Source organism: Mobula hypostoma, chromosome 5 (assembly GCF_963921235.1).
Source record: "Mobula hypostoma chromosome 5, sMobHyp1.1, whole genome shotgun sequence".
NCBI lineage: Eukaryota > Metazoa > Chordata > Chondrichthyes > Myliobatiformes > Myliobatidae > Mobula > Mobula hypostoma.
The window spans coordinates 187,948,597-187,976,163 of record NC_086101.1 but is presented as its reverse complement, the minus strand read 5'-3'; the positions used below and the strand labels follow the sequence as shown (position 1 = coordinate 187,976,163).

Genomic DNA, 27,567 nt, shown 5'->3' with positions numbered 1-27,567 from the left:
GACTTATTTCCTGGCATAATTTACATATTACTATTTAATTATTTATGGTTTTATTTGGCTATATTTATACTCTGTTCTTGGTTGGTGCAGCTGTAACGAAACCAAATTTCCCTCGGGATCATTAAAGTATGACTATGACTATGACTAAATAGCCAATACAGAGGATCCCAACATTCACCAGGCTGATAACTGGGTCACTTCAAATGTATTAATCAGATGCTGCAAATGTAGGAACATGAGCCAGTGCTGCTCAGGTTACTTTGCAATGTGTAAAGAATTGAAGCATACAAGTTATTTCCGTGGATCATTGCTAGTAGTAGAATTGGCGGAGTTTTATTATCCGCGAATAACGAGGACAGCGGATCAAACTGCAATTTTCTCCAGTATCTTGTGCGTTGCTGCATAATTGCCAAGGTGCGATTTTACGTTTAATTCGTTTTGTTTAACGTTGTTAAGTGTTGGGGGGGGGAGTAGGAGAAATTCAGGCGACGTTGCGGCGCGGGAACCGGGACGGTCTTCGAACCCCCTCACCGGCGATCACTTTCCACGGGCGAGAGCGCGCGCTGCTCTGCGCGCGCAGCGTACGCCGAGGCCCGTTCACGCGGGCGCGAAGCCCGGGCACAGCGCCAGCGTCTGCGCAGAAGGTCTCCGGGACGCGCGTGCGCCAGCGCTCCCAACGGAATTCCACCGTTTCAAAAACTAACGGACGCTGCGCCGCTCGCTCGCACGGTGCTTGAGGGAGCGAAACCCTTCAAAAAGTTCGTTTGATGCCACGGGGGGGGGGGGGGTTGATTTTCATTACGTATTTTTTACAATAAACAGTTTTGAAAATAAATGATTCGTTTCATCGTTGGGCAGAGCCCATTGTCGGATCGCATCTGTTTCGGTTGACAACGGTTGCGGGGCAATGACTCTTATTGTTCTACACCCCTGTTCATACCGTCAGTCACGTTTTTAATTACAGTTGGGAGACGAATTTGCAACACGAAAAGCTAGTTTTAAACTTACTGGGTTATGTCGGCGAGATGCGTAGTTTAAATCCTCCCTTTGAGGCACTAAAATTCCCCCCCCAACACAAGACCCGCCGTCAATAATACGCGATATGGGAGGGAATTGTCGGTGATTGATAGGCGTCCGCTCCAATGGAAATTGCGGTTACCATTGGAGACCGCGTCGAAACACGGAATTCCCTTTGCTGATTGGTCTGTCGTGAGGCAGGGCGAGCGCGCCGCCGCCCCGCCTACCCCTTGTAGCGCAACAGTTGAGCTGGAAGTTTTGCAGGGGAGAAGCCTCCCAAGTTGTAGAACAAGAAGCCATTTGGAGCGGTCCCCAGGGCGGCTCGCTCCCCTTCCCAGCACTGAACTTACACAGTCTGTAGACTGGCTGCGGATACCTTTAGCACTCTTGAGAGTTTAGGGATAAGATGCTCCGGTATGTAAGCAAAATAAGATGGAAAGAAAAAAAATGTTTTCTATTGTTGGTTGCATGCTTTTTGTCTTTTTCCTCAGCACTTAGTTTTGTGTTGATAGTTGTGCCACGCCAAAATGGAAAAGCACCTTTGATTTGAAGGTGGATTTTGTTCGCCCTTTTATCCTGGGAGCGATGTCTGAAGCGCCCAAACACGACCGTTAAAACCAAGTCGTCCGGCTAGGATTTTATCGATCCGATAAAGATGAATCATTTAAAATGCGGAGAGTGCAGAGAAGGCGCTTGAAAGAAAACCTGTTACGGAGTATCCTTAAAGTCTCAAAGTTTTCTTCTGCATTGTTACTAACGAAGTTTTTTTTCCCCTCTTGGTGAATTGTAATTCTGGCGTATATTAATATATTTTAGAAACCTGGAGCGGATTATAAATGCGGTGGCGAATTTTAGCATTGTTACTCATTAAGTATAAGAGATAATGTGGATCTTGATAGTTGATGCTTTTTATTTTAAGAGCACAGATACAGTTAAGAGCATGCAGTTTAATATTAAAATGATACAGAAAATTATATTTTCCTGTTTTTGGTTGCTTTAAAATTTGCTTATTAATAGGAGCAATGTTTAAAAGATCTCATGAAGACAACCTTTACAAGACTGCTGTAGTTAGTTGACTTGTAATCTATCATCAGAACAAATGAGATAGATTAAAAAGTCGTACTTCACAAGATGTTGCCTGATTACTGAGAACTGAGTATTTTCTGCTCTTATTTAGTAAAGACAGAATTATATAATGCTTCTTGTGATCTCAAAATCTCAGAAAATGCTTTGTAATCAATTAAATAGTCATGTAGTGCATTCATTGTTCTACTAAATTACAGTGGCCAGTTTGTACATAGTAAGCCCTGTGCAAAGGCAAGCTGATGGTAACCAAGTAATCTGTGTTCATGATGAGCATTGAATAATAAATATTGATCAGGATACTGTGGATAACTGCTTTACTATTTTCTTTTGGAAATAATGCTTGTCCTTTCTTTCATCCACTTGAAAATGGGATCTGGACTTAATGTCTCACCTGAATGTTGGAACATATCTATTAATCAACCCTGCTGTAGGAAAGATATTACTGTATTGAACTTAAAAGAGTACAGAAAAGAGTTAGATGTTAACAAAATTTGAGTGATTGAATTATAAAAAGAGGTTGGACAGGCTGGGATTTATTTCTTTGGATTATAGGAGATTGAGATTTACAGAACCATGAGCGGGTGGAGATAAGGTCCTTGTGCACTAGGACTGGGGAATCAAGAACTAAAGGACTTAAGTTTAAAGTGAAAGGGGGGAGATTTAATAATAAGCTGAGGGACATTTTATTTTTACAGAGGGTGGTCCATATGAAGAATGAGTTGCCAGAGGAAGTAGTTGAGGCAGATACAAAAACAACATTTAAGAGGATAGGAAAGGTTCAGAGGGATATGGGCCAACCATGGGCAGATGCGACCAGCTTGGATGGGTATCTGGATGGGCATAGGCAAATTGGACCAAATTCTGTGCTTTGTGACTCTACATCTCACTGCAGCAACTCATCTTTGGTCGTGTGGTCTTTAGCATTATGCAGATACTTGGTGCAGATTTGGGCCATATTTTCCAATCAATTCATGTTCCATTTGGAACACTTCCTTCTTTACTCATTGAAATCTATTTCCATCTCCCTCATTTGCTTACCCACCATCCTCTTAAATGCATCTATGCTACTCCCCTTAACTATTAACTTTGGTAGTGAGATTCATATTGGCACTGCCCTCTAGATAAATGCAAGTCCCCTGAATTCCCTAATAGATTTGCCTGAGCATCTGTTATAATGATGGCCTCTAGTTACTCTCATTCCTATAAGTGGAAACTTTATTTTCCTCTTTTAAAGCCCTGCATGATTTGAAAATCTCTGTTGGGTATTCACAATCCCATTATTCCTTCAGATAAAATAGTATACACACTTCACAGAAAATTAGAAGGATGTGATTGCACTGGAGAGGGGTTCACCAGGGTGTTGTCTGGAATGGAATGTTTCAGTTATGAGGAATTCAGATTCATTAATTTACATTCAAACATATAGTGAATGTTTAACAACCAATACAAATCAAGGATGTGCTAGGGGGATTCTGCCATGCTGGTACCAACATAGCATGCCCACCCATGTTCAGCAGAAACAACGACAGCAAAATAAGTCCCTTTCCTCCCTCCCACCTACTCTTGCACACAGACCGTTCTCCAACACCAGGACAAGCTGCCTCCAGCAGATTCACAGGTCTGGCCTCTGACTCAGTGGTCTTTATTTATAGATCTCTGATTGACCCTTGGGCTTTGATCTTTGGTATCGACCCCAGGATTGGATAGACTGGGTTTGTTTTCCTTGGGGCAGATAAATTCTACCCTATTGAGAAATGTAAAAAGAGTATTCAGCATTGCAGAATTGCCTAAGATCAAAGGGCATAGATTGAAGAGGGTTAGAGAAGAAGACCTCTCATAGCAACCCAGAAGTTGGTCACAATCTGCAACACTCTGCCTAAAAGGTGGCAGAGTCAACTACTCTCACAACATTTGAGAAGCATCTGGACAGGCATTTGAATTGCCAAGACGTAGTCAGCTATAGACCAAGTACTGCTGAGTGGGATTGACTGACATGCAGGGCCATAGGAGCAGTTTCCATGTTCTTTGTGTTTAAAAGAGACCCAGAGTCTTCACACTTTCCTGATATGCTTACAGTGACCTTTCTGGTGTCTGTGGATCATAAACTCCAACCTCCATCACACAACGAGCACACTTCCACCTCGGCCACACTGAAACTCAATGAAAATAATGATAAGTGGAAGATGGTTTCAGATGAAATTTTATGAAATATGTTCTCTTTTCTGTTGTGAAGGGCTATAGTATTTGTAAGTTCTTAACATGTGGGGAAAAGTTCTCATTCCACAGAGCAGTGTTGTTCTTTAGACTGGAGATTCTGCAGATGCTAGGAACACAAACAAGATGCTGGAAGAACTCGGCAGGTTAGATATGGAGGGGAATGAACTGTGGTTGCATGGCTGAGTGGTCTAAGGTCCTGCATTGAGGCTTCAGTCTTCAAGTAGGTGTGGGTTCCAGTTAGTTTATTGCCATTGGATGGATATCTAGTTTAAGGGCAGCACAGTACTGTGGTGGTTAGCTTAGCACTGCTACAATGCCAACAACTCAAGTTCAATTCCACGGCTGTCTGGAAGAAGTCTATGTATTCTCATCATGGCCGTGTGGGTTTCCTCTGGGTGCTTCCGTTTCTTCCCACTTTCCAAATAAGTACGGGTTCGTAGGTTAATTGGTCACATGGGTGTAACTTGGCTTATTACTGTACTGCATCTCTAAAAATAAAACAGTTGATGTTTGGAGTTGAGACCCTTCATCAGGTTCTATTTTATTTCTGAAAAAATGACATTTTTGAGGGAAGAAAATATTGCCCTTTTTAGAATTAAAATTTCATCTATCTTCAAGGGCAAGTTCTGAAAGTATACTGACTGCACCAGGCTAGTTAATAAAAACTGCCATAACATATGAGCAATTAGCTTGATATATTTTTTGTCTTTTCAGATGTTTCACTGGGGCAATATGCATGAACTAGGATGGAACTTAGAAGAGATAATTGGAGCTTTTTCCTGAAATATTCAGCTGATCAATCCCTGGCCATTTCAGTAATGTGCTGATATTAATATTGCTCTGTTGTGGGTATTTAAACAATGCAGAGACAAGCTGATCAAGTGAAACGTCGTTCGAGCACCAATCCTTCCATTCGGGTGAGGAATGTTGATATCGCGAGAGGAAGAACTGGATATGGATTTACCCTTTCTGGACAAGCTCCATGTGTGCTTAGCTGCATCCTTAAAGGGAGCCCAGCACATTTTGTTGGGCTTAGATCTGGTGACCGTATACTGACTGTTAACGACATTAATGTCTCTAAAGCCTCTCATGAAGATGTAGTGAAATTGATAGGGCAGTGCACAGGTGTACTTCGGCTTGTCATTGCTGATGGTAGTAATCACTGTGATACAGGTTCCAGTGATGAAGAACTTAATTTTGGTGAAGACAAAGTGGCATGGGTGAACAATAAGACAAAGCCCAAAACACTGGGGCTAAATAGAGCTGAAAAGGTTGTGGCTGATGTACAGTCGGGTGGGATTTTTAAAATGCTATTTGACAATTCCAATAGTTCTAGGAAATGTGGTCGGAACTGTATACAGCAGCCAAGACACGGCACTGAAAAAATCAGTGGGCTTCCTGTCAGTCGCAAAAGTGCAAAAAAGAACCACAATTCACTTTCTGAAGATGAAGTGCAGAAGGTATTGAACGATGACTCGGTTTTTATCAATGGTCTGGAAAGCCAAGATGGATTTGCTCTAGATGCTAGCATTCTGAATGTTGGAATGATTGTAGGCTACTTGGGTTCTATTGAGTTGCCTTCAACAAGCTCAAATCTGGAAAATGAAAGCCTGCAGGCCATCCGTGGGTGCATGCGTCGTTTGCGTGCCGAGCAGAAGATTCATTCTCTTGTCCTGATGAAAATAATGCACGACTGTGTTAAACTGTTTAATGACAAACATCATGTGCTAGCTTTATACCCAGCAGAAAAGTTGGCTTTCAGTGCTGTGTGTCCCGATGACCGACGGTTCTTTGGATTGGTTACGATGCAGATGTTTGATGATCAGCGCCTAGCTGTTGACTGTGAAGGTGGGTTGAGGACTTCATGTCATGTCTTCATGGTTGATCCCGATCTTTGTCAGCACAAAATTCACCAGGGAATTTCCAGACGCTTTGGTATTGAGTGCACACCAGATCCAGACGCCAACGGCTGCTTAGAGTTTCCCCCTTCCTCTCAACCTGTTCTTCAGTTTGTATCGGTGTTGTACAAGGACATCGGGGAGTCATTTGAAAGTGCACGGGCAAGAGCCTTTCTTGACGGAGACTCATCCGATGGACAGCAGAACAATAGTATTAGTAGTAACAGTGATAGTGGAATTGGATGCTATAGCCATGAGGAAAAGAATAATCGAGTTCTCGTTGTTGATCTAGGGACCAGCTCAAACAAACACGCTCTCAGTGCTGCCTGGGCTAATGTACAAGGTAAAGGACACATTCAAGGTACTCAGTGGAATGGTTGTCGTCAGGAATTAGAAAACAAATATCTTGCACCTCGGCTTTCAGAGTTGCCACAGAATGAATGCTCTTTGCATAATGGTAATAGACACCTTATTCCTTCCCGGCTCGACGTTCCTGGAACATCTCCACGGTCTGTGTTAAATCCAGCTAAGAAATCTGAAGTTATGAACTGTGTGCCTTGTGGGCCTCCTAGATGGCTGCCCCTTCATGTCCATAAAGATTGGCAGTACTGTAGCAGTAGTGATCAGGAATCTTACGCAGAATCCACAGATGGATTATCCAGTGTCAACTGTAGTACACTGAAGAAAGATCTTCCCCCTCCAATGAGCAAGATTCAGACCGAAAAGTATAGAGTTGGAAGTGGCTTAAGTCAGCCTTTTCGAAATGTAGCTCAAAAGAATGAACTGACAAGTAAATTGTTTGATATGGAAAAAATGTTTGGGATACAACAGAATAACAAGAAAAGCAAAGATAACAAGGTATGTGATTTTTATTAGAGCACTGTATGCGTTTGAAAATAAGATGTATTTGATAATCATCAAAGGTGCACACTTGAACTTCTCTTGCTTTGCATTTGTTTTTAAGAAAGTTGAGGTAGCATGTTTATTTTTGTTTACAGCTACCAGATTTACATTCTAATTGCAAGCACATAACAGAGATTCATCCATTTTTTGGCTTCAACTAACTTGTTGCATGTGCTTGTAACAATTCTAAACAATTACACTACTCCTTACATGCTACAGAATACATCAACCGTACCTTAAAGATGATTTATCTTCCCTTTACAGTAAAAAGCGTTTACAAAGGCTTTAAGTCGCTGTGAAGTCGGCTGATGGAAGCAGGGTGCCTGTGGTATGTGCGTACATACTGAAGATGCTACATCTGTAGTGTGCCAAAGCCTTTAAGTGCACTACAGAAATTGTTGCAAAACCTTTTCCTTCATGTCCTCTAGGTGTATTAAACTTAGTGATGAAATGAGAGAGTTTACACATTGTTTAATGCATTGTAAGAAACATGTATCCAAGGCATGTAAATGATAGAATCAACATGGAATATACTTAATTTTTATATACATTTTAAGCTATAATTGAAGAGTTAATTGTGAACGAGGGAGGGAGAATGCTCAGATTTGTCATTAATCTGTTCAAGTTGTTTTATATAATTATTTGACTGGTAACTGTGTTACAGTAATGAAGATTTCCGGTTATATGATTAATTGCATCAAGAATTCAGAAAGTGACTATGGAGAGGAACAGCTGGGGCTTTGGAATATTTAAAGACATCCTCTGCTGAACCTTATCCATGATTCCTATTAGATTCACTGAATATTTCTTGGATCTGTTCACTATGCCTCTGGAATTGTGTCCCATTGGGTAGTCATGTCCAAGGAAGTAAAAATGTTTTGTGGCGTCTCGCTGTTAGATTTAAATCATTGTGAAATACTGATATGTCTTTGTGTTACTTAAAGCAGAAAGTTAAACTGCACAACTGTTGCAGTTTCCTTACATAGCTTGCTTACCAGTGGAATAATAGGCTGTACACATAGTCTTGCTACATATAGAGAAACCTTGGAAGTCTCTTTCAGCTGTGTTTATTTCAACTGTTTCTAAGCCAGGAGGTGCGTATACCTAGCATTGCTAATTTTGTCAGAAAGCAAAATATGGCAGCTGTTGGATTGAGTATTTAAAAAGAATGCCAGGTAAAGTCAGTAAAGCAGCATGTGCAAGGAGAGAAACTCTTCATTTTTAGATCAGTGACCTTCTTGGCCAAGGGTCACCAGCCTGAAACATTGACTCCTACTCTTCCAATAAAGCGCTGCCTGGCATGCTGAGTATTTCTGGCACTGACCTTTATGGGATTTAAAAGCCTGACCTCAGTTTGTGAATGGTGTGAATAAAATGTTAATTTTGTCTGTTCCAGTTTACGATGTCCAACTAAGAAAGAACTTCCTTTATTGAATTACAAGAAAACTTGTTATCCCAATAATTTGCATTTGTAGATATAGTGGGAAAATAGTCAATGGAATATACCAAAAGAGTGGTAATAACTTACAAGTCTGTTGGTTTCTATTGTTACTTGGAAAAAGCAAATTCCAAATTGGGCTACGTTTTGTGAACAACTTAACAGAAATTTGAGCTGGAAAAGAAGTCGTTGATCAGCTAATAATGGTTAATACGTCCAGGCAGTGGAGGATATTTTTATAACCAATTTTCCTCAAAGGAATTAGCAGATATATTACATTTTCAGTGTTTTAAAAGTTATATATAAATAATATGAACTTTCACCAAATTTAAAACAAAGGGTGGAACTTTGCTAAAAGCCTAAAAAAATGGTAATCTCTCACTAATGAGTAAATTGTTTTTGTCCTTTAGAGATTTCACAGGTGACATTTTTCATTGATTAGATTAAATGATAGATGCCGAGAAGTCAGTCTGTTTTTTCACCGCAGAGTGAATGATGTATTAATACATGGAATGGAGAAAATTGTGGGTAAATTCTACAGTGGAATGTTGTCTTGAGCTGTAACAAGAGCATTTTTGTTTTCTGTATGTAGGATAGCCAACTGAAATAGGGAAGAATAGTGTTGTTATTTAATTACACAGCTAGGATTTTTACTAATTTATCTTATGTGAATCTGTTCATACCCATTGCTCTGCCTTTTATGTTACAAAGCTGCTGTGAAGGCTGTTAAGCAAGCCTCATTTGATGCAGAAATATACATGGAAAGACACTGTCTATAATTTTGGGTCCCAAAGGTTGAACTATCAACCAAATATAAATTTGGATTACCTCCCTTAAATGCAAGATATATTGTCTGGTTGATGATTGCAAAAGAGGTGACTCAAGATGCTGAAGCATGGAGTTGTCATACAGTGATGAAAGTGTATCCCACTCTATGCTGATCTTCTTGCCCATCTACATTAATATCATTTGCCCACATTAGGACTTTGTCCTTCTAAACCTGGCTATTTAAGTGTCTGTGTAAGTACAGTAATTGTGTCTTGTTCTGGCTGCGTGTCCCAGATACAAATCAATCTGTGTAGTTTAAATAAAGCCGACCTTTCAGTCCGCCTTTAAAATTCCTTCCTCCTACTGTAACCTATGTCCTCTTCATTTTAATACCCCTATCACCCGAAAAATATTTTGACTACTTGCCCTATTGGTGCCTCTCTCATAATCTTACACTTCTGTTAGATCGCCACTTGGCCCCCTTTGCTTCAGGGTAAAGAAGCCCAGTGTGTCCAATTTCTCCCCATTACTGAAATCGTCCAATCTTGGTGAATCTCTTCTGCACTATCTTCATTGCAATCACACTGTTCCAGAACTGTACACTCTAATTCCAGTGCAGTCTAACTTGTGTTCTGTGAAGTTGCAAAGTAATTTTCCAACTCGCAATATTCTGTGCACAGACCTGCAAAGGCAAGCATGCCATATCAAAGTTTAAATTAAATTCAGTATTGAAGTATTATTGTGTATGTCACCATACACAACCTTGAGATTTATTTCTTTTTGTGGGCATTCACAATAAATATAAAGGAACACAGAAGAATCAATGAATATTGCCCCTCCCCCAATAGGACAACCAATATCCAAAGAAAAACAACTGTGCAAGTGCAAAAAGAAGAAAAGAAACAATAATTAAACATAAAATATTGAGATGAAGGGTCCTTGAACTGATTGTGGATAAAGTTCAGTGATGGGGTGAGTGAAGTTGAATGAAGATATCCCCTCTGGTTCAAAAGCCTAATGGTTGAGGAGTAATAACTGTTCCTGAACATTGTGGTCGGAGTCCTTGATTATGGTCACTGCTTTCCTATGATAGTGTTCAGTATAGATGTGCTCAAAGGTGGGGAGGGCTTTTCCTGTGATGGACTGGGCCATAAACCACTACTTTTTGTAGGCTTTTGGTGTTTCCATACCAGGCCGTGATGCAACCAGTCAATATACTCTCCACCGCACATCTATAAAAATTTTGTCAAGGTCATGCTGAATCTTCACAAACTCCTAAGTAAGTAGAGTTGCTGCCATGCTTTCTACTTAATAGCACTTGCATGCTAGGCCCAGAACAGGTCCTCTGGAATGATAACATCAAGGAATTTAGTTGTTAATCCTCTCCACCTCTGATCGCCTGAGGAGAACTGGCTCATGATCCTTCAGTTTCCTCGTCTTAAAGTCAATAATCAGCTTCTTGGTCTGCTGACATTGAGTAAAAGGTTGCTGTTGTTGTGGCACCACGCTATCAGATTTTCACTCTCCCTCCTACATGCTGACTTGTTGCCACCTTTGACTCGGTCATTGACGGTGGTGTTGCCAGCAAATTTAAATATGCTATATCCGCCACCCCATCTGTTTGTGCTGCATATTTGGGGAACTGTGGATTTGGTCTCTTTGTTCGCCAGCCTTCTGTTGCACCCTAATATGCTTCATAGTGGTTCAGGTATAAATTTAATCTCATGACGTAATAGTAAAAAGATCATATGATAGATTTTGGAAAGCTTGTTTGAAGCATCTATGTGCAGAAGCTGATCTTCAATTGGTAATGCAGGCATTAATTTTGAGCCTTAGTCATTTGAAATTAAATATTAAAGCAAGTTTTATCTTTTTTCAAACTGCATCTAATTCTAAGTGTAATTTGGTAGGATTTTTTTCTGTTTATCTTTTCTTCCCTATGTACCGTTATTTGATTCTTCAGCACTTTTATACATGATTTGTGCAGTTGTGTTGCTGATAAATTATTATCTAATATTTTCTATAGTCTTTAATTAGTGGTGATTCTAATCTGTAACATGTTAAAATGTTTTGGAAAGTAGGTGTTGCTGGCCAGTCCATCATTTATTAAGTGCTGTTGAGAAGACAGTGGTGAATCTCCTTTTTGAAACCTTGGTATATTTGGATTTTCAAAAGGCTTTTGACAAGGTCCCACACAGGAGATTAGTGTGCAAACTTAAAGCACACGGTATTGGGGGTAAGGTATTGATGTGGATAGAGAATTGGTTGGCAGACAGGAAGCAAAGAGTGGGAATAAACGGGACCTTTTCAGAATGGCAGGCTGTGACTAGTGGGGTACCGTAAGGCTCAGTGCTGGGACCCCAGTTGTTTACAATATATATTAATGACTTGGACGAGGAAATTAAATGCAGCATCTCCAAGTTTGCGGATGACATGAAGCTGGCCGGCAGTGTTAGCTGTGAGGAGGATGCTAAGAGGATGCAGGGTGACTTGGATAGGTTAGGTGAGTGGGCAAATTCATGACAGATGCAATTTAATGTGGATAAATGTGAGGTTATCCACTTTGGTGGCAAAAACAAAAAAAGAGATTATTATCTGAATGGTGGCCGATTAGGAAAAGGGGAGGTGCAACGAGACCTGGGTGTCATTATACACCAGTCATTGAAAGTGGGCATGCAGGTACAGCGGGCGGTGAAAAAGGCGAATGGTATGCTGGCATTCATAGCAAGAGGATTTGAATACAAGAGCAGGGAGGTACTACTGCAGTTGTACAAGGCCTTGGTGAGACCACACCTGGAGTATTGTGTGCAGTTTTGGTCCCCTAATCTGAGGAAAGACACTCTTGCCATAGAGGGAGTACAAAGAAGGTTCACCGGATTGATTCCTGGGATGGCAGGACTTTCATATGATGAAAGACTGGATCGACTAGGCTTATACTCATTGGAATTTAGAAGATTGAGGGGGGATCTTATTGAAACATGTAAAATCCTAAAGAGATTAGACAGGCTAGATGCAGGAAGATTGTTCCTGATGTTGGGGAAGTCCAGAACGAAGGGTCACAGTTTGAGGATAAAGGGGAAGCCTTTTAGGACCGAGATTAGGAAAAACTTCTTCACACAGAGAGTGGTGAATCTGTGGAATTCTCTGCCACAGGAAACAGTTGAGGCCAGTTCATTGGCTATATTTAAGAGGGAGTTAGATATGGCCCTTGTGGTTAAAGGGATGAGGGGGTATGGAGGGAAGGCTGGTACAGGGTTCTGAGTTGGATGATCAGCCATGATCATACTGAATGGCGGTGCAGGCTCGAAGGGCTGAATGGCCTACTCCTGCACCTATTTTCTATGTTTCTATGCAGTCCTGCTGGTGAAGTTACTGCTGTTTGTATGAAGCTTCAGAACTCAAATCTTGCTGTAATAAATGACTGATGATATATATTCAAGAAAGGATTGTGCATGACTTGAAAGGCAGTGCAGAGGTGTGTTTTCATGTATCTGTGGTCCTTGTTTTTGTTGGTAGAGGTCATGTATTTGATGGGTGCTGTCAGAATAGCCTGGCTGCATTTGTAGGTGTGCATTACCGGTGGTTTAAAAAGTTGAAGTCTGTCCCGAGCCTTGTGGCCCATCAGGCCGGTGCTTATGTGCTGGTTTCTGTGGCGTGAAGCGACTGAGAGTACGAGACCGTACGAGACTCTTTCTCCCCCCCCGGATAGGACGGCAGTCTATTGCGAGGTTAACCCCCAGCATTTTGCCGGTACCCATTTTCAGCTGGGTGGACTGGAGCAGTGTGTGGTTAAGTGCCTTGCTCAAAGACACAACATGCTGTCTTGGCCGAGACTCAAACTCATGACCTTCAGATCATGAGCCCAATGCCCTAACCACTTGGCCACGCACCACACATTACTGGTGGTGGTGGTGGGGGGGAGAAATGCATATTTAGTGCTAGTAAAGCTAGCTGATTTGTCCTGGCAGTGTTTGAGATGCTTGCAAGCTGTTGCTACACTTATCCAGGCAAGTGGAGAGTATTCTATTATTAAAAATCTAAAGATTAGCTTTATTTGTCATATGTATATTGAAACATGCAGTGACATGTGTCTTTGTGACAATAACCAACAAAGTCTGAGGACGTACTGAGGGCAGCCTGCTAGTGTTGTCACGCGTCTGGCGCCAACGTAGCATGCCCACAATTTACTAACACTAACCTGCACATCTTCGGGGGACCAATATCCTGGCAGGGAGATTAGCGGGGGCTACTGAGGTGACTTTAAACTAGAATGGTTGGGGGGTGGGAATCAAATTAAAGCGGCTAGGTGTGAGGAGGTTAGTTCACAACAGAGGGATGGGAACCAGTGCAGAGAGACAGAGGGGTGTAAAGTGAGCGTAGAAGCAAAAAGTACAAAGGGGAAAAGTAAAAGTGGCAGGCCGACAAATCCAGGGCAAGCATTAAAAAGGGCTAAGAGAGTTGTAAAAGAGTGCCTGAAGGCTTTATGTGTCAATGCAAGGAGCATTCGTAATAAGGTGGATGAATTGAAAGTGCAGATTGTTATTAATGATTATGATATAGTTGGGATCACAGAGACATGGCTCCAGGGTGACCAGGGATGGGAGCTCAACGTTCAGGGATATTCAATATTCAGGAGGGATAGACACGAAGGAAGGGGAGGTGGGGTGGCGTTGCTGGTTAAAAAAGAGATTAACGCAATAGAAAGGAAGGACATAAGCCGGGAAGATGTGGAATCGATATGGGTAGAGCTGCGTAACACTAAGGGGCAGAAGACGCTGGTGGGAGTTGTGTACAGGCCACCTAACAGTAGTAGTGAGGTCGGAGATGGTATTAAACAGGAAATTAGAAATGTGTGCAATAAAGGAACAGCAGTTATAATGGGTGACTTCAATCTACATGTAGACTGGGTGAACCAAATTGGTAAAGGTGCTGAGGAAGAGGATTTCTTGGAATGTATGCGGGATGGTTTTTTGAACCAACATGTCGAGGAACCGACTAGAGAGCAGGCTATTCTGGACTGGGTTTTGAGCAATGAGGAAGGGTTAATTAGCGATCTTGTCGTGAGAGGCCCCTTGGGTAAGAGTGACCATAATATGGTGGAATTCTTCATTAACATGGAGAGTGACGTAGTTAATTCAGAAACAAAGGTTCTGAACTTAAAGAGGGGTAACTTTGAAGGTATGAGACATGAATTAGCTAAGATAGACTGGCAAATGACACTTCAAGGATTGACGGTGGATATGCAATGGCAGGCATTTAAAGGTTGCATGGATGAACTACAACAATTGTTCATCCCAGTTTGGCAAAAGAATAAATCAAGGAAGGTAGTGCACCCGTGGCTGACAAGAGAAATTAGGGATAGTATCAATTCCAAAGAAGTAGCATACAAATTAGCCAGAGAAAGTGGCTCACCTGAGGACTGGGAGAAATTCAGAGTTCAGCAGAGGAGGACAAAGGGCTTAATTAGGAAGGGGAAAAAAGATTATGAGAGAAAACTGGCAGAGAACATAAAAACGGACTGTAAAAGCTTTTATAGATATGTAAAAAGGAAAAGACTGATAAAGACAAATGTAGGTCCCCTGCAAACAGAAACAGGTGAATTGATTATGGGGAGCAAGGACATGGCAGACCAATTGAATAATTACTTTGGTTCTGTCTTCACTAAGGAGGACATAAATAATCTTCCAGAAATAGTAAGGGACAGAGGGTCCAGTGAGAAGGAGGAACTGAGCGAAATACATGTTAGTAGGGAAGTGGTGTTAGGTAAATTGAAGGGATTGAAGGCAGATAAATCCCCAGGGCCAGATGGTCTGCATCCCAGAGTGCTTAAGGAAGTGGCCCAAGAAATAGTGGATGCATTAGTGATAATTTTTCAAAACTCGTTAGATTCTGGACTAGTTCCTGAGGATTGGAGGGTGGCTAATGTAACCCCACTTTTTAAAAAAGGAGGGAGAGAGAAACCGGGGAATTATAGGCCGGTTAGCCTAACGTCGGTGGTGGGGAAACTGCTGGAGTCAGTTATCAAGGATGTGATAACAGCACATTTGGAAAGCGGTGAAATGATCGGACAAAGTCAGCATGGATTTGTGAAAGGAAAATCATGTCTGACGAATCTCATAGAATTTTTTGAGGATGTAACTAGTAGAGTGGATAGGGGAGAACCAGTGGATGTGGTATATTTGGATTTTCAAAAGGCTTTTGACAAGGTCCCACATAGGAGATTAGTGTGCAAACTTAAAGCACACGGTATTGGGGGTAAGGTATTGGTGTGGGTGGAGAATTGGTTAGCAGACAGGAAGCAAAGAGTGGGAATAAACGGGACCTTTTCAGAATGGCAGGCGGTGACTAGTGGGGTACCGCAAGGCTCAGTGCTGGGACCCCAGTTGTTTACAATATATATTAATGACTTGGATGAGGGAATTAAATGCAGCATCTCCAAGTTTGCGGATGACACGAAGCTGGGTGGCAGTGTTAGCAGTGAGGAGGATGCTAAGAGGATGCAGGGTGACTTGGATAGGTTGGGTGAGTGGGCAAACTCATGGCAGATGCAATTTAATGTGGATAAATGTGAAGTTATCCACTTTGGTGGCAAAAATAGGAAAACAGATTATTATCTGAATGGTGGCCGATTAGGAAAAGGGGAGGTGCAACGAGACCTGGGTGTCATTATACACCAGTCATTGAAAGTGGGCATGCAGGTACAGCAGGCGGTGAAAAAGGCGAACGGTATGCTGGCATTTATAGCGAGAGGATTCGAGTACAGGAGCAGGGAGGTACTACTGCAGTTGTACAAGGCCTTGGTGAGACCACACCTGGAGTATTGTGTGCAGTTTTGGTCCCCTAATCTGAGGAAAGACATCTTTGCCATAGAGGGAGTACAAAGAAGGTTCACCAGATTGATTCCTGGGATGGCAGGTCTTTCATATGAAGAAAGACTGGATGAACTGGGCTTGTACTCGTTGGAATTTAGAAGATTGAGGGGGGATCTGATTGAAACGTATAAGATCCTAAAGGGATTGGACAGGCTAGATGCAGGAAGATTGTTCCCGATGTTGGGGAGGTCTAGAACGAGGGGTCACAGTTTGAGGATAGAGGGGAAGCCTTTTAGGACCGAGGTTAGGAAAAACTTCTTCACACAGAGAGTGGTGAATCTGTGGAATTCTCTGCCACAGCAAACTGTTGAGGCCAGTTCATTAGCTATGTTTAAAAGGAAGTTAGATATGGCCCTTGTGGCTACAGGGGTCAGGGGGTATGGAGGGAAGGCTGGGTTCTGAGTTGGATGATCAGCCATGATCATAATAAATGGCGGTGCAGGCTCGAAGGGCCGAATGGCCTACTCCTGCACCTATTTTCTATGTTTCTATGTTTCTATGTTTCTTTGGGATGTGGGAGGAAGCTGGAACACCCGAGGAAACCCAGGCAGTCAAGGGGAAAACGAACTCCTTGCAGCCTGCAGCAGGAATTGAACCCCAATTGGTGATCGCTAGTGCTGTAAATCACTGTGCTAATCACTATGCTAAGTTATTTGCGTACGGCAACTCACATTTAAATATAGAATAAGACAGTATAGAAACAGATCTCTGGTCATTTTACATACACAAGTCACATTTTATCTCTGATATCACCATAGATGTTGCAACAGTCCTCTTTCAAGAGTCGCATTCTAAAACAATTTTAGAGATTGTCAGTGCTTTCCCTTTTTTAAAGTATTTGGGAATGCTACTGAAATATCATAATCTTGATATCCTAAATCTCAGTGAGATTAACTGGAAATAACTCTACTGTGGCGTGGGGGGTGCGGAATAGCCGTAACTTTCGAAGAGTCTATACAAAGCCGTAAATGTAGTCAAAAACTAAGGGAGTGTAATCATTTGAACTGAGAATTGTCATTAGGTCTTGAAATGATAATACCCAGTACACTATAAATGATGCTTGTTATGCAGTTGGATAAACTAAATACTTATTTAGGAAATTGTGCTGGGAAACAAATCGAAAGCAGCAAAAATAAATATAGTTAGCTACCATACTGATTGTGAATATGGCTTTGATAGCTTTTCATCTTGTAAAATAAATGATAAGTGATACACATTTTTATTCATAATTTGATAAAATTTAGTCATTTAGGGAAGGGCTTTTTTAACTTGTAATTCCACAAATGTTTGTTAATTTCTCAAATGTATACGTAGGTTTTTTTTTGGCACTTAGAAAATTGGTGGAGATGGTTAGCAGATCCAGACAGTATCTGTTGAGAGCAGCATCATGAATTAGGACAAGAGTGTGTCTTAGGGCCTCAGATGAGCATAAATTATTCATCTATTTTGCTTAATTAATCAGGTTTGTAGAGTGCAGGAGACAGACAGATGGATACTGTGCGTCTGCAATTAATGCCTGTACTGGCATTTAATATCATTAGATAGATTGTGCAAATGTTAAATATCCAAGTGCAAAACTTCTGAGCCGTCAAATGAGATTGCTAAATATGATCAATGTAACTGTAATGACTGATAAATGTAAATATTCATTTGAGCTTTGATCTTATTAATATGGCATTAGAATGAAATACAAGATTAAAATTACTTCAGAAATGGGTTTTGTTGGTTACCATTATGAAAAATGTACTCCATTGGACATTTTCTTATATTTTTAAGTCAAGGTGTATTAGGTGCCTTTAATAATTTACTCCTTGTATCACAGAAGTGGAGCTAAGTTTTAAGGAAATAAAATCACTTCTCTCTCGCAGAAGGCCTTTTCTACCTAGTACGTATTACCTCTCTTGCTGCTCTTACCAATCCTAGAAATAGAAATGTGGAGAACTCAAGGAAATAAATTCAGTACACTCATAAGTTGATCAGTAATTCTTGTAACAACCAGTTTGTAAAGTATTGTATTTTATTTTGAAACAATTTTTCCTACTTTGGTTAAAATTTAAAACTTTTAAAAGCCTTAGATTGGAGAGAACAACTTTATGTCTCAGTCTAGATTCTTTGTGGAGTCTGCCATCATTTTCTGTGTTTATATTCTGTAGTATCACACAAATCACAAAACTACTTGAACTGCTACACAAGAGGTCTGATTAAACCTCTTCTGTCCATTCTGTTCGCAATTTATTTCCCCTTTTGATAAATACATAAACTTCTTGTAGGGCTTGGATAGCCTTGAAATAAAATGTCTCTTCATCTTTGTGAATCTCACAAACTTGCAGAAATAGAATAATAAGTAGTACTATTTGGTTCAGCAATTCTAAAACTTCAAGTTGAAGCACATCTACACACTTTTTTAACATACAATCTCCTTTATAAGGGCAAAAGTCAAAAATGCTTCTGGTAAATTTAAGGGATACTCTCAAAAGGATACTCTTCCTATCAACAAAAGATGGTGAAAGAAAAATGAACTGGGGATTTAAATAGTGCTGACTAACCTATAATTTTTGTGAGCATGTGGCCAAGTGGTTAAGGCATTGGACTAGCTACCTGAAGGTCGTGAGTTTGAGCCCCAGCCGAGGGAACGTGTTGTGTCCTTGAGCAAGGCACTTAATCACACGTTGCTCTGCGACGACACTGGTGCCAAGCTGTATGGGTCCTAATGCCCTTCCCTCAACATTGGTGTCGTGGAGAGGAGAAACTTGCAGCATGGGCAACTGCTGGTCTTCCATACAACCTTGCTCAGGCCTGTGCCCTAGAGAGTGAAGATTTTCCAGGCGCAGATCCATGGTCTCGCAAGACTAACGGATGCCTTAAATAAACCTGTAATTAGGATGACTACTCTTCCAGCTTTCACTTGAATTCTTGTTGCAAATCCACATTTTTGCATTTAGATTATGAAAACACTCAGTCCTCTTTTATTGTCATTTAGAAATGCGTACATTCATTAAGAAATGATGTAATGTTTCTCTAGAGTGATATCACAGAAAACAGGACAAACCAAAGACTAATGCTGACAGAACCACATAATTATATAGTTACAGCATTGCAAAGCAATACCATAATTTGATGAAGAACAAACCATGGGCACGGTTAAAAAAAAGTCTCAAAGTCCCGAGTCAATCAACTCCCGAGTCCCCGATAGCAGGCGGCAAAAGTGAGAAACTCCCTGCCATAAACCTCCAGGCACCGTCACCTTGCCTTTACCTTGGAAGCAGCCGACCATGGCCAACACTGAGTCCGTTCGTCTGAAAACTTCGAGCCTCTGACCAGCCCCTCCAATACAGCCTCCCGAGCACCATCCTCTGCCAAGTGCCTTCGACCTCTCCCCGGCCGCTGAAACAAGCAAAGCTGAGGATTTCGGGGCCTTCTGCTCCGGAGATTCTGGTTACCACACAGTAGCAGCGGCAGCGAAGCGGGCATTTCAGAAGTTTTCCGGATGTTTCTCCGTACTCTCGTGTCCGTCTCCATCAAATCAGAATTGTGCACGGTCCCCTACTTGACAGATAACAGATATTCATCACCAGAGAGTCCGCGCGTGCTGCTGTCGTGTCGCCATCTTCTCCCCCTTGCCAATACCACCCAATTTTTTGTGTGATATATACTCTATAGCCACTTTATTAGGTACAGGAGTGGACCCTCGTGTAGTCTTCTGCTGCTGTAGCCCATCAACTTCAAGGTTCGATGTGTGGTGCATTCAGAGATGCCCTTCTGCCTACTATTGTTACAACACATTATTTGATTTATTGTCACCTTCCTGTCAGCTTAAACCTGTCTGGTCATTCTTCTCTGACCTCTTTCATTAAGAAGGCAATTTTGCCCACAGAACTGCCACTCACTGGATGTTTTTTGTTTCTCATAAAACAAAATTCTCTTGTAAGCTCTAGAGACTGCTGTACGTGAAAATCCCAGGAAATCAGTAATTTCTGAGATACTCAAACTGCCTTGTCTGACACTAAAAATCATTCCATGGTCAAAGTCATTTAGATTATATTTCTTCCCCATTCTGATGTTTGGTCAGAACAACAACTGAACCTCTTGGACATGTCTGCATGCCTTTATGTATTAAGTTGCTGCCGCATGATTGGCCAATTAGATACTTTTATAAACGAACAAGTGTACAGATGTATCTAATAATGTGGCATCTGGCATCCTTTGGGTCTGTTCTCATAATTCAAAAGAAAAGACCTTGAAGTTTTTAATATTACAAGCTTCATTTCTTTAAACCTACTTTGTACTACTTATTAATATTGAGGTGTTCTAAAGATATCAAACAAAATATATTAGATGTACCTTGGAGGATGGCACTTCATAAGTAATTTACTTGTAAATATCCATCAAACATTCATTGATTTCTCATTCCATTTTGGGCACTGGGTATGCTGTTTTAATGATTTGTGTAATAGAAATCAATGGTAGCATAGAAACATAGAAAACCTACAGCACAATACAGGCCCTTCAGCCCACATTGCTGTGCCGAACATGTACTTACTTAGAAATTACCTAAGCTTACCCCTAGCCCTCTATTTTTTCCTAAGCTCCATGTACCCATCAGGAGTCTCTTAAAAGACCCTATCGTATCCGCCTCCACCACTGTCACCAGCAGCCCATTGCACGCACTCACCACTCTCTGCATTTAAAAAAAAAACAACTTACCCCTGACATCTCCTCTGTACCTACTTCCAAGCACCTTAAAACCGTGACCTCTCGTGTTAGCCACTTTAGTCTTGGGAAAAAGCCTCTTTGACTATCCACACGATCAATGCCTCTCATCAGCTTATACACCTCTATCAGGTCACCTCTCATCCTCCGCTGCTCCAAGGAGAAAAGGCCAAGTTCACTCAACCTATTCTCATAAGGCATGCTTCGCAGTCCAGGCAACATCCTTGTAAATCTCCTCTGTACCCTTTCTATAGTTTCCACATCTTTCCTGTAGTGAGGTAGCCTTCAGCATTCAATCCTTATTGTGCTTCATGCAACTAAATTATGTTTGTGTCCTCACATTGCATAATATTACATTTATCTGAAATTGAAAATCACCTACTCGTTAAGGGCTATTTCCTCCTTGGGAGTAAATTTGAACATCGTAATGAACGCAGTTCTGCTCATTTTCACTGTTCGGTGCTCGTTGCTGACTTTCAGTAAGCTTCTGAAAATACAACAATTGCAAACAATGTAATTACTTTGCTGACCAACATTACAGCTGATGCAGTAAACATTGGGATTAGGAAGTGTAGAGGCTTATCTTTGACATGTGAGACAGCTATGAAATTTTATGTAATTTTTTGTCAAATGTAAAAATATTTATTAGAATAGTTTCTAAACATGTAAAAGTATTTATTAGAATAGTCTAAACAAAGGACAAAATTTTTGTTTACTTTGTTATTTTATGAAAAGTGGTCAAACCAGTTAGCAGAGAAAGCGCCATTTCTTTCTGTGCAGGTTACGTATTGATCTTTTGAGCGATTAACTGAAATTTGGATTATGTTCACAACTCTTGAGTTTGTTCTACTTTTGAAATTATTGGAATGGTGCAAGTAGTTATCTAGTTTCCCTGAGTTTCATAGTAGCTTCAATTAACATGGGCAGAAACATGTTCTGCTTCTTTTTCACCTGTTTTAAGTCATGTGATAACTGTTTTAAGCGGATTTAAGTCATGCAGCCTTTTCTGTCATACAAACAAGGTGCTGGAAATATTTGGCAAATGTGGGCACTTCTATAGAAAGGGAAATAGTTAATGTTTTGGGTCAAAGACCTTGGAACAGAACATTGACAAAGATGTTAACTTTATTTCTCTCTCTGCACAAAGCAGCCTGACTTCCCCAGGATTCCAGCACATTACTTTTATGTTTTCAGAATCTGTATTTTTTCAACCTTTTCTGCTAGTTTCATTTTAAATACTGATTCAGATTAATTCCAGCAACTCTTGAAGTAATAACAGTATTGTATTCCCTTCTGTATAAGAGTTCTCAATTACTCTTTCAGGTTTTATTACAAGAACACTAAGCTTGCCAATGGCAGCTAAAATTTCACTATTTGTATTGTCATACTTTGTGAATGACGCACAATGACAGAAGACTCTTGTTCAGGTGTGAGTTTTTTTTTCAGCTGAAGATTCTTGAATTAAATCAAAATAATCTGTGTGGGTTTGCAACTAGAACCAACAATAATAACATTTCCTTAGTTTTGATACTAGTAACACCACCCCAGGGTGTCAGAATTGTCAGTATCTTGAGAAGACAGTATTCCTTATGCACTAAAATTATGAATTTGGTAACTGGATATGTTGAGCAGCCCTCCAGCAGATGGGCTATAGTGGAAGCAACATTTTGTCCTGTGATGAGATTTCTTGGTATTTATTTTATATTTTATTTTAAGATTTGTAATAGTCATGGCAAAGGGGGAGAAAAGACAGACCATATTCAGATTTGGATTTATTTATCACATGTACATCAAAACATACAGAGAAATGCACATTTGTTGTTAACAACTAACAGATGCAAGGATGTATTGGGCAGCCCACAAGTGTCGCCACAAATTCCAGTGCCAACATAGCATGCACACGGTAATCAGCAGAACAACATAAGCAGCAACAATAAGAAAACAAAACTTGATTTTGAGAAAAGATGGGGCTCATTTGCTCCTTATTATCATTTGAGTTAATTGATATAATTTTTCCATGATCTAATTGTAAATTTTTTAGTATATTTTCTTTTCTTGCTGGCGGTTTGATGTTTATTTTTAGAAGCTTTTTGTATGACGCATGACTCCAGGGTTGTACACCTAATGGGTTCTTTTTTTTTTCTCACTTTTCTGTTTTGTAAGTTTTTTTTGTTATCACAAAAAATTTTTTTCTGTCTTTAAGATAATGTCTTTTTTGAGACATTGTAAGTGTTGTTACTTCAATGTATTCATGTTATTTCTTTTGTATAATATAACAATAAAAAATTTGAAAAGAAAAAAAAAGCAGACATCCCACCCTGCAAAAACTCATTTCAGGGAGGTAGCACCATCAATTTGCGGGAGACTCCCGGAACTTCCGGGAGAGGTGGGATGTCTGCAATAGAGTAGCTCCTTAGCAGCTGGCCAGCTAGTTTAAATAACGTTAGCTATGCTAATGAACGAATGACACCTGTTAAACTCACCTCAACATGTCTTTTACAGTCTTAACCCACCATGGGCAATAGAAAAGTCACTGTTGCAAACAGTGCAGCGAGCAACACTGTCATTACTTTTGACCCCTATTAGGCAGGGGTACACCTTAGTGTAGTCTGGGGTGACGTACGTTTTATATATTTTTTTGGAACACTCTGCCATGGCGCGCTCTCTCCTCGCTCGCGCCGTCTCTCTCTTGTTGCTCGCGCGCTCTCTCGCTGTCTCGCTGTCTCGCTTGCTTTCTCCTTCGCGCTCTCGCTTGCTTTCTCTCACTCGCTCTCAAAAAAATTGATTTCCATGATATTGTATATAATTTGTGGGCATCAGGGAGCCACTATTCATATGCGGGAGGCTCCCGGAACTTCTGGGAAAGGTGGGATGTCTAAAAAGGGGAAAAAACAAAACAAGACAATGACAACAAAACAAACCCTACTCACACATATAGACAATGTGCCCCTAACCCCAGGACAGGCTGCCTCTTGTCCTTGGTCCTGGACTCTCAGACTTGGAGACTTCAGACTTCCAACTTTCAGTCCCTGGCCTGGACTCACAGACTCTGGGCCACAGACCTCTGGAATTTTAGATTCCATAAATCTGGTTATTTGTAGATTGCAATTAGAAAGCATATAAAAAGAAAAATTCTGATTGCATGAGATCTGAAAAAAAGACTTCAAGAGAATGAAAGGTGAATTATAAATAGTCATCCAAGGTAGTACAGTAGGGTGGGATAACACAAATAGAATATTTACGAAACTCAATGTTTCCAGCTGCTGTATACTGGATATGTAGAATATGAAATAAATTTAGCATTCAAGAAAACAATTGAAAGTGAGCTACATTGAAAATGTTGATTGTGCTTTTATCCTTATAATGATCAAGAAACTGGAACTTGGACATGGGTGGTAGATGGAATTCATGGAGTAATAAGCTTAAATTCTAGATGGTGTAATTTTCAGGAATAATTTTTTGTTCTGATTTCTTACATATAGAAAAAGACAAATAGGACTCGTTGAAATTGTTCAGCGGTCTGGCAGTTGTAGGCTCACTGGAAAGATCTGATTCAGACCTCCAAGAGATCAAGTGTACATTGACTTTTAACAGGATGTATATTCTATTTTTGATGTACATATTTCCTAAAAGGGAAAACGACTCAAACAATGAGTGAATAAAATTGCTATTTTGGCCCTTTAATACATTGCAACCTGTTATTAATTCCTCAGTGAGGGAGGTTGGTAGTAATTCTAACAAAGTGAAAATGTTGGCATTGTTTTCCAATGACTCCTGATGGTGATGGCACAGCAGTCATGAAATTAGGTGACTTTTCAAGCCTTCTTAAAATTACTGATAAATATTTTATAGTATTCCACTTAGACTTTGATATAAAGTCCAGATGGATAGTAGTGTAATGATATGTACTGGAACTAATACAAGAAATAAAACATTTTTTCAAATAAAATTTGGACTATTTTGTAGAACTTGCTCAATATGCTTAAGGTTAAAGTGTTGCTGCATCATCTCAACATTATCAGTCTTCTGACTGTTGGAGACATGACATGATTATTATGACATTTGTTAGGTCTCATAATGCATCTTTTTTTAATCTAACATGATCTTTTACACCCGGAGAGGGAGAAGCACTTTATTTGTTTCCTAATGTCCAACATTCTTCTTTTCATCATGTAGTCCTACTTCCCCATCATCATCTCTCACTAGGACTACATGAGGGCCCTCTTGTCCTCCTTTGAGTGGAAGCCACCATTACTCTCTGTTCCTGCTGGATGAAGATTTGTATTGAATGACTATTCCTTTGTCTACATCCACAGCTTCAAAAATGGGTATATTATGGTTTAGTGCAATGCATAGAATGATTTTTAGTTTTTCTTCCATCCATCTTTCCAATGTTTTGGTGACTATTAGTCTTGAATCTACACTCTCCTCACTTAATTTAATTATTGTCCTTCCTACTTCAATCACTTCCTTTCATCCTCAATGTTATGTTTTTACATTAACAGGTTTTGCCTTTTATTTATGTCAGATTTCCTATGCATTTTTATTGTACTCTTTAAATATAATTCCCTAATGTGAATTATTTTCCCATAGTCTTATATTATTTTTTTGCAGTTTGTAATCTCAACAACGTCACAATGGGGATGTGTTGAACAGAGACTCAACATTTTCATCATAGGGAGGGAAATCACTTATATATGGCTGACAATCAGGCAGGGATTGCTAATGTGCTTGAAATAAAAACGAAGTGCTCAACAGATTAGGTAGCATGTATGGAGAGAGGAATAGAGTTCATGTTTCAGGTGATGGACTTCATGAGGAGTGGACAGTTAGAAATCAAACATTTTTGGTTGCAATTTTAACTGTTTTACTCTCTACAATTCAGGGGTTCCCAACCTTTTTAATGCCATGGACCAATACCATTAGGCAAGGGGTCCATGGACCCCAGGTTGGGAACCCCTGCTCTAGATGCTACCTGACACACTGCAGGTTGGCAGCGTTTACATTAGCAACACAGACGATGCTGGAGGAACTCACCATGTTGGGCATCATCCATGCAGATGAATAAACAGTCGATGTTTCAGGTTGAGATCCTTCATCAGGACTGGAAAGGAAGGGGGAAGATGCCATATAAAATGATGGGGGGAGGGGAAGGAGGACAAGCTAGAGGGTGATTGATGAAGCCAGGTGGATGGGGGAGAGGGTTGAAGTAAGAAGCTGGGAGGTGATAGCTGGAAAAGGCAGGAAGCTGACGCGAGAGGAGAGTGGACTATAGGAGATCACTTCAGTCTCTCCTTTTTCATTCTCTAACATGCTGCCTTTATTGAGATGGAGATAGCTACATATTTGTGGCTGATTGAGGGACACTCAAGCTTCGTCCTTCCAGAGACCCAAATTTTGGGTCTGCTGTGAGTGTACAGCTGTATCTTCTGATACTGGATCTCATGACTCAATGATCATGGAAAGCCAGCAAAATATTTTCACTACTTTCCAAAAAAGGACTAAGCCTCCTTGTGGTAACTACTGATGTAATGCTCTTTTCTAGGTTCAGGAAGATCCTTTCCCAATTTCTGCTGAACTGACTACTCTCCCTTAGAGGAAATCTTTTTAGTTACTGAAGTGCAGGAATTTTGCATTATGTCACCACCAGATCCAGAAGATTGTTAACCATATATGTTCTTTATCAATATGCTCTAAGCATTTAATTTGATCATTTGCAACACCCAATTTTGGCTGCATAGACAAAATAATTGCCATTCTAAAACTCCTTCATGACCAGATAATTACCTTCCATCTTTTTCAGTGATTCTGCTGGAAAATCGTCTGCCATTTGAACTGGAGCCTGGTACACCAGACTGGCTCCATTTTTTTTGTTACTCTGTCTTTCTTGTTGTCATGAAAATAATCAATCAAAGCTCTGTGCTAGCTGATATTGAGTATCAGATGAATGGGGACCACTTTAGCCAAGGTATTTCAACAACCTGGATTGGACCAGTTAAGTGCCCCAGATGTGATCATTGATGGGAAAGATCTAGAGAATATGAACATTTTCGTAACATAAAAGTTGTTCTTCAAAGGCTAATATTGAGGAAGTCCAGATTAGATTTTAATGTTAGCCTCTCCTGCCTCTATGCCAAAACCAAGTATACATTAACCTCTGTTGGGAGGACTACGAGCAACAAAGAAAAAAATGATTTTCTTAGGCATACTGCAGCCTGTTTTTGACACTCAAAGTTGGAAAAACCAAGTTATTTTAACAACCTGGACTGGGCCAATTACATCCCCCAGATATGATCATCATTGATGGACAGGAACTGGAGAACGTTGAGCATTTTCATATTTCAGAAGTTGTCCTTCACAAGCAAATACTGAGGAAGTACAGATTAGGTTTCAATATGTTGGCTTTGCCTTTGGAATTGACTATTCGATGTCCATGAGTAAAGGTGATTAGTACATAAGGATCTATAGTTGTGAAACACCTGATGACCCTGAAATGCCATCACTGGCTAGAAGATTCTTGATAACCTTACAGTTCCACAAACTCAATACCCCCAGTATTGACGTAATGAAAAACCATCGTCAATTGTGATGTCATCTACATGATCAGGTGCTTCAATCAAACTCTGTCATTCAAATAGTTTTTTTAAGAGCCAGAATC

The 27,567-nt window shown here is 40.4% G+C and overlaps 1 protein-coding gene across 1 annotated transcript in view; it reads left to right on the top strand.

The window, feature by feature from the left end:
- Window positions 1–1,275: 1,275 nt before the first annotated feature.
- The window catches only part of rgs12b (regulator of G protein signaling 12b), a 183,482-nt gene continuing 157,190 nt past the window's right edge, over window positions 1,276–27,567 (top strand). The window contains exons 1-2 of the mRNA XM_063049526.1: window positions 1,276–1,431; window positions 5,035–7,076. Coding sequence (XP_062905596.1) covers window positions 5,181–7,076 — 1,896 coding nt within the window. The 5' untranslated portion in view covers window positions 1,276–1,431; window positions 5,035–5,180. The remainder of the gene's footprint in view (window positions 1,432–5,034; window positions 7,077–27,567) is intronic.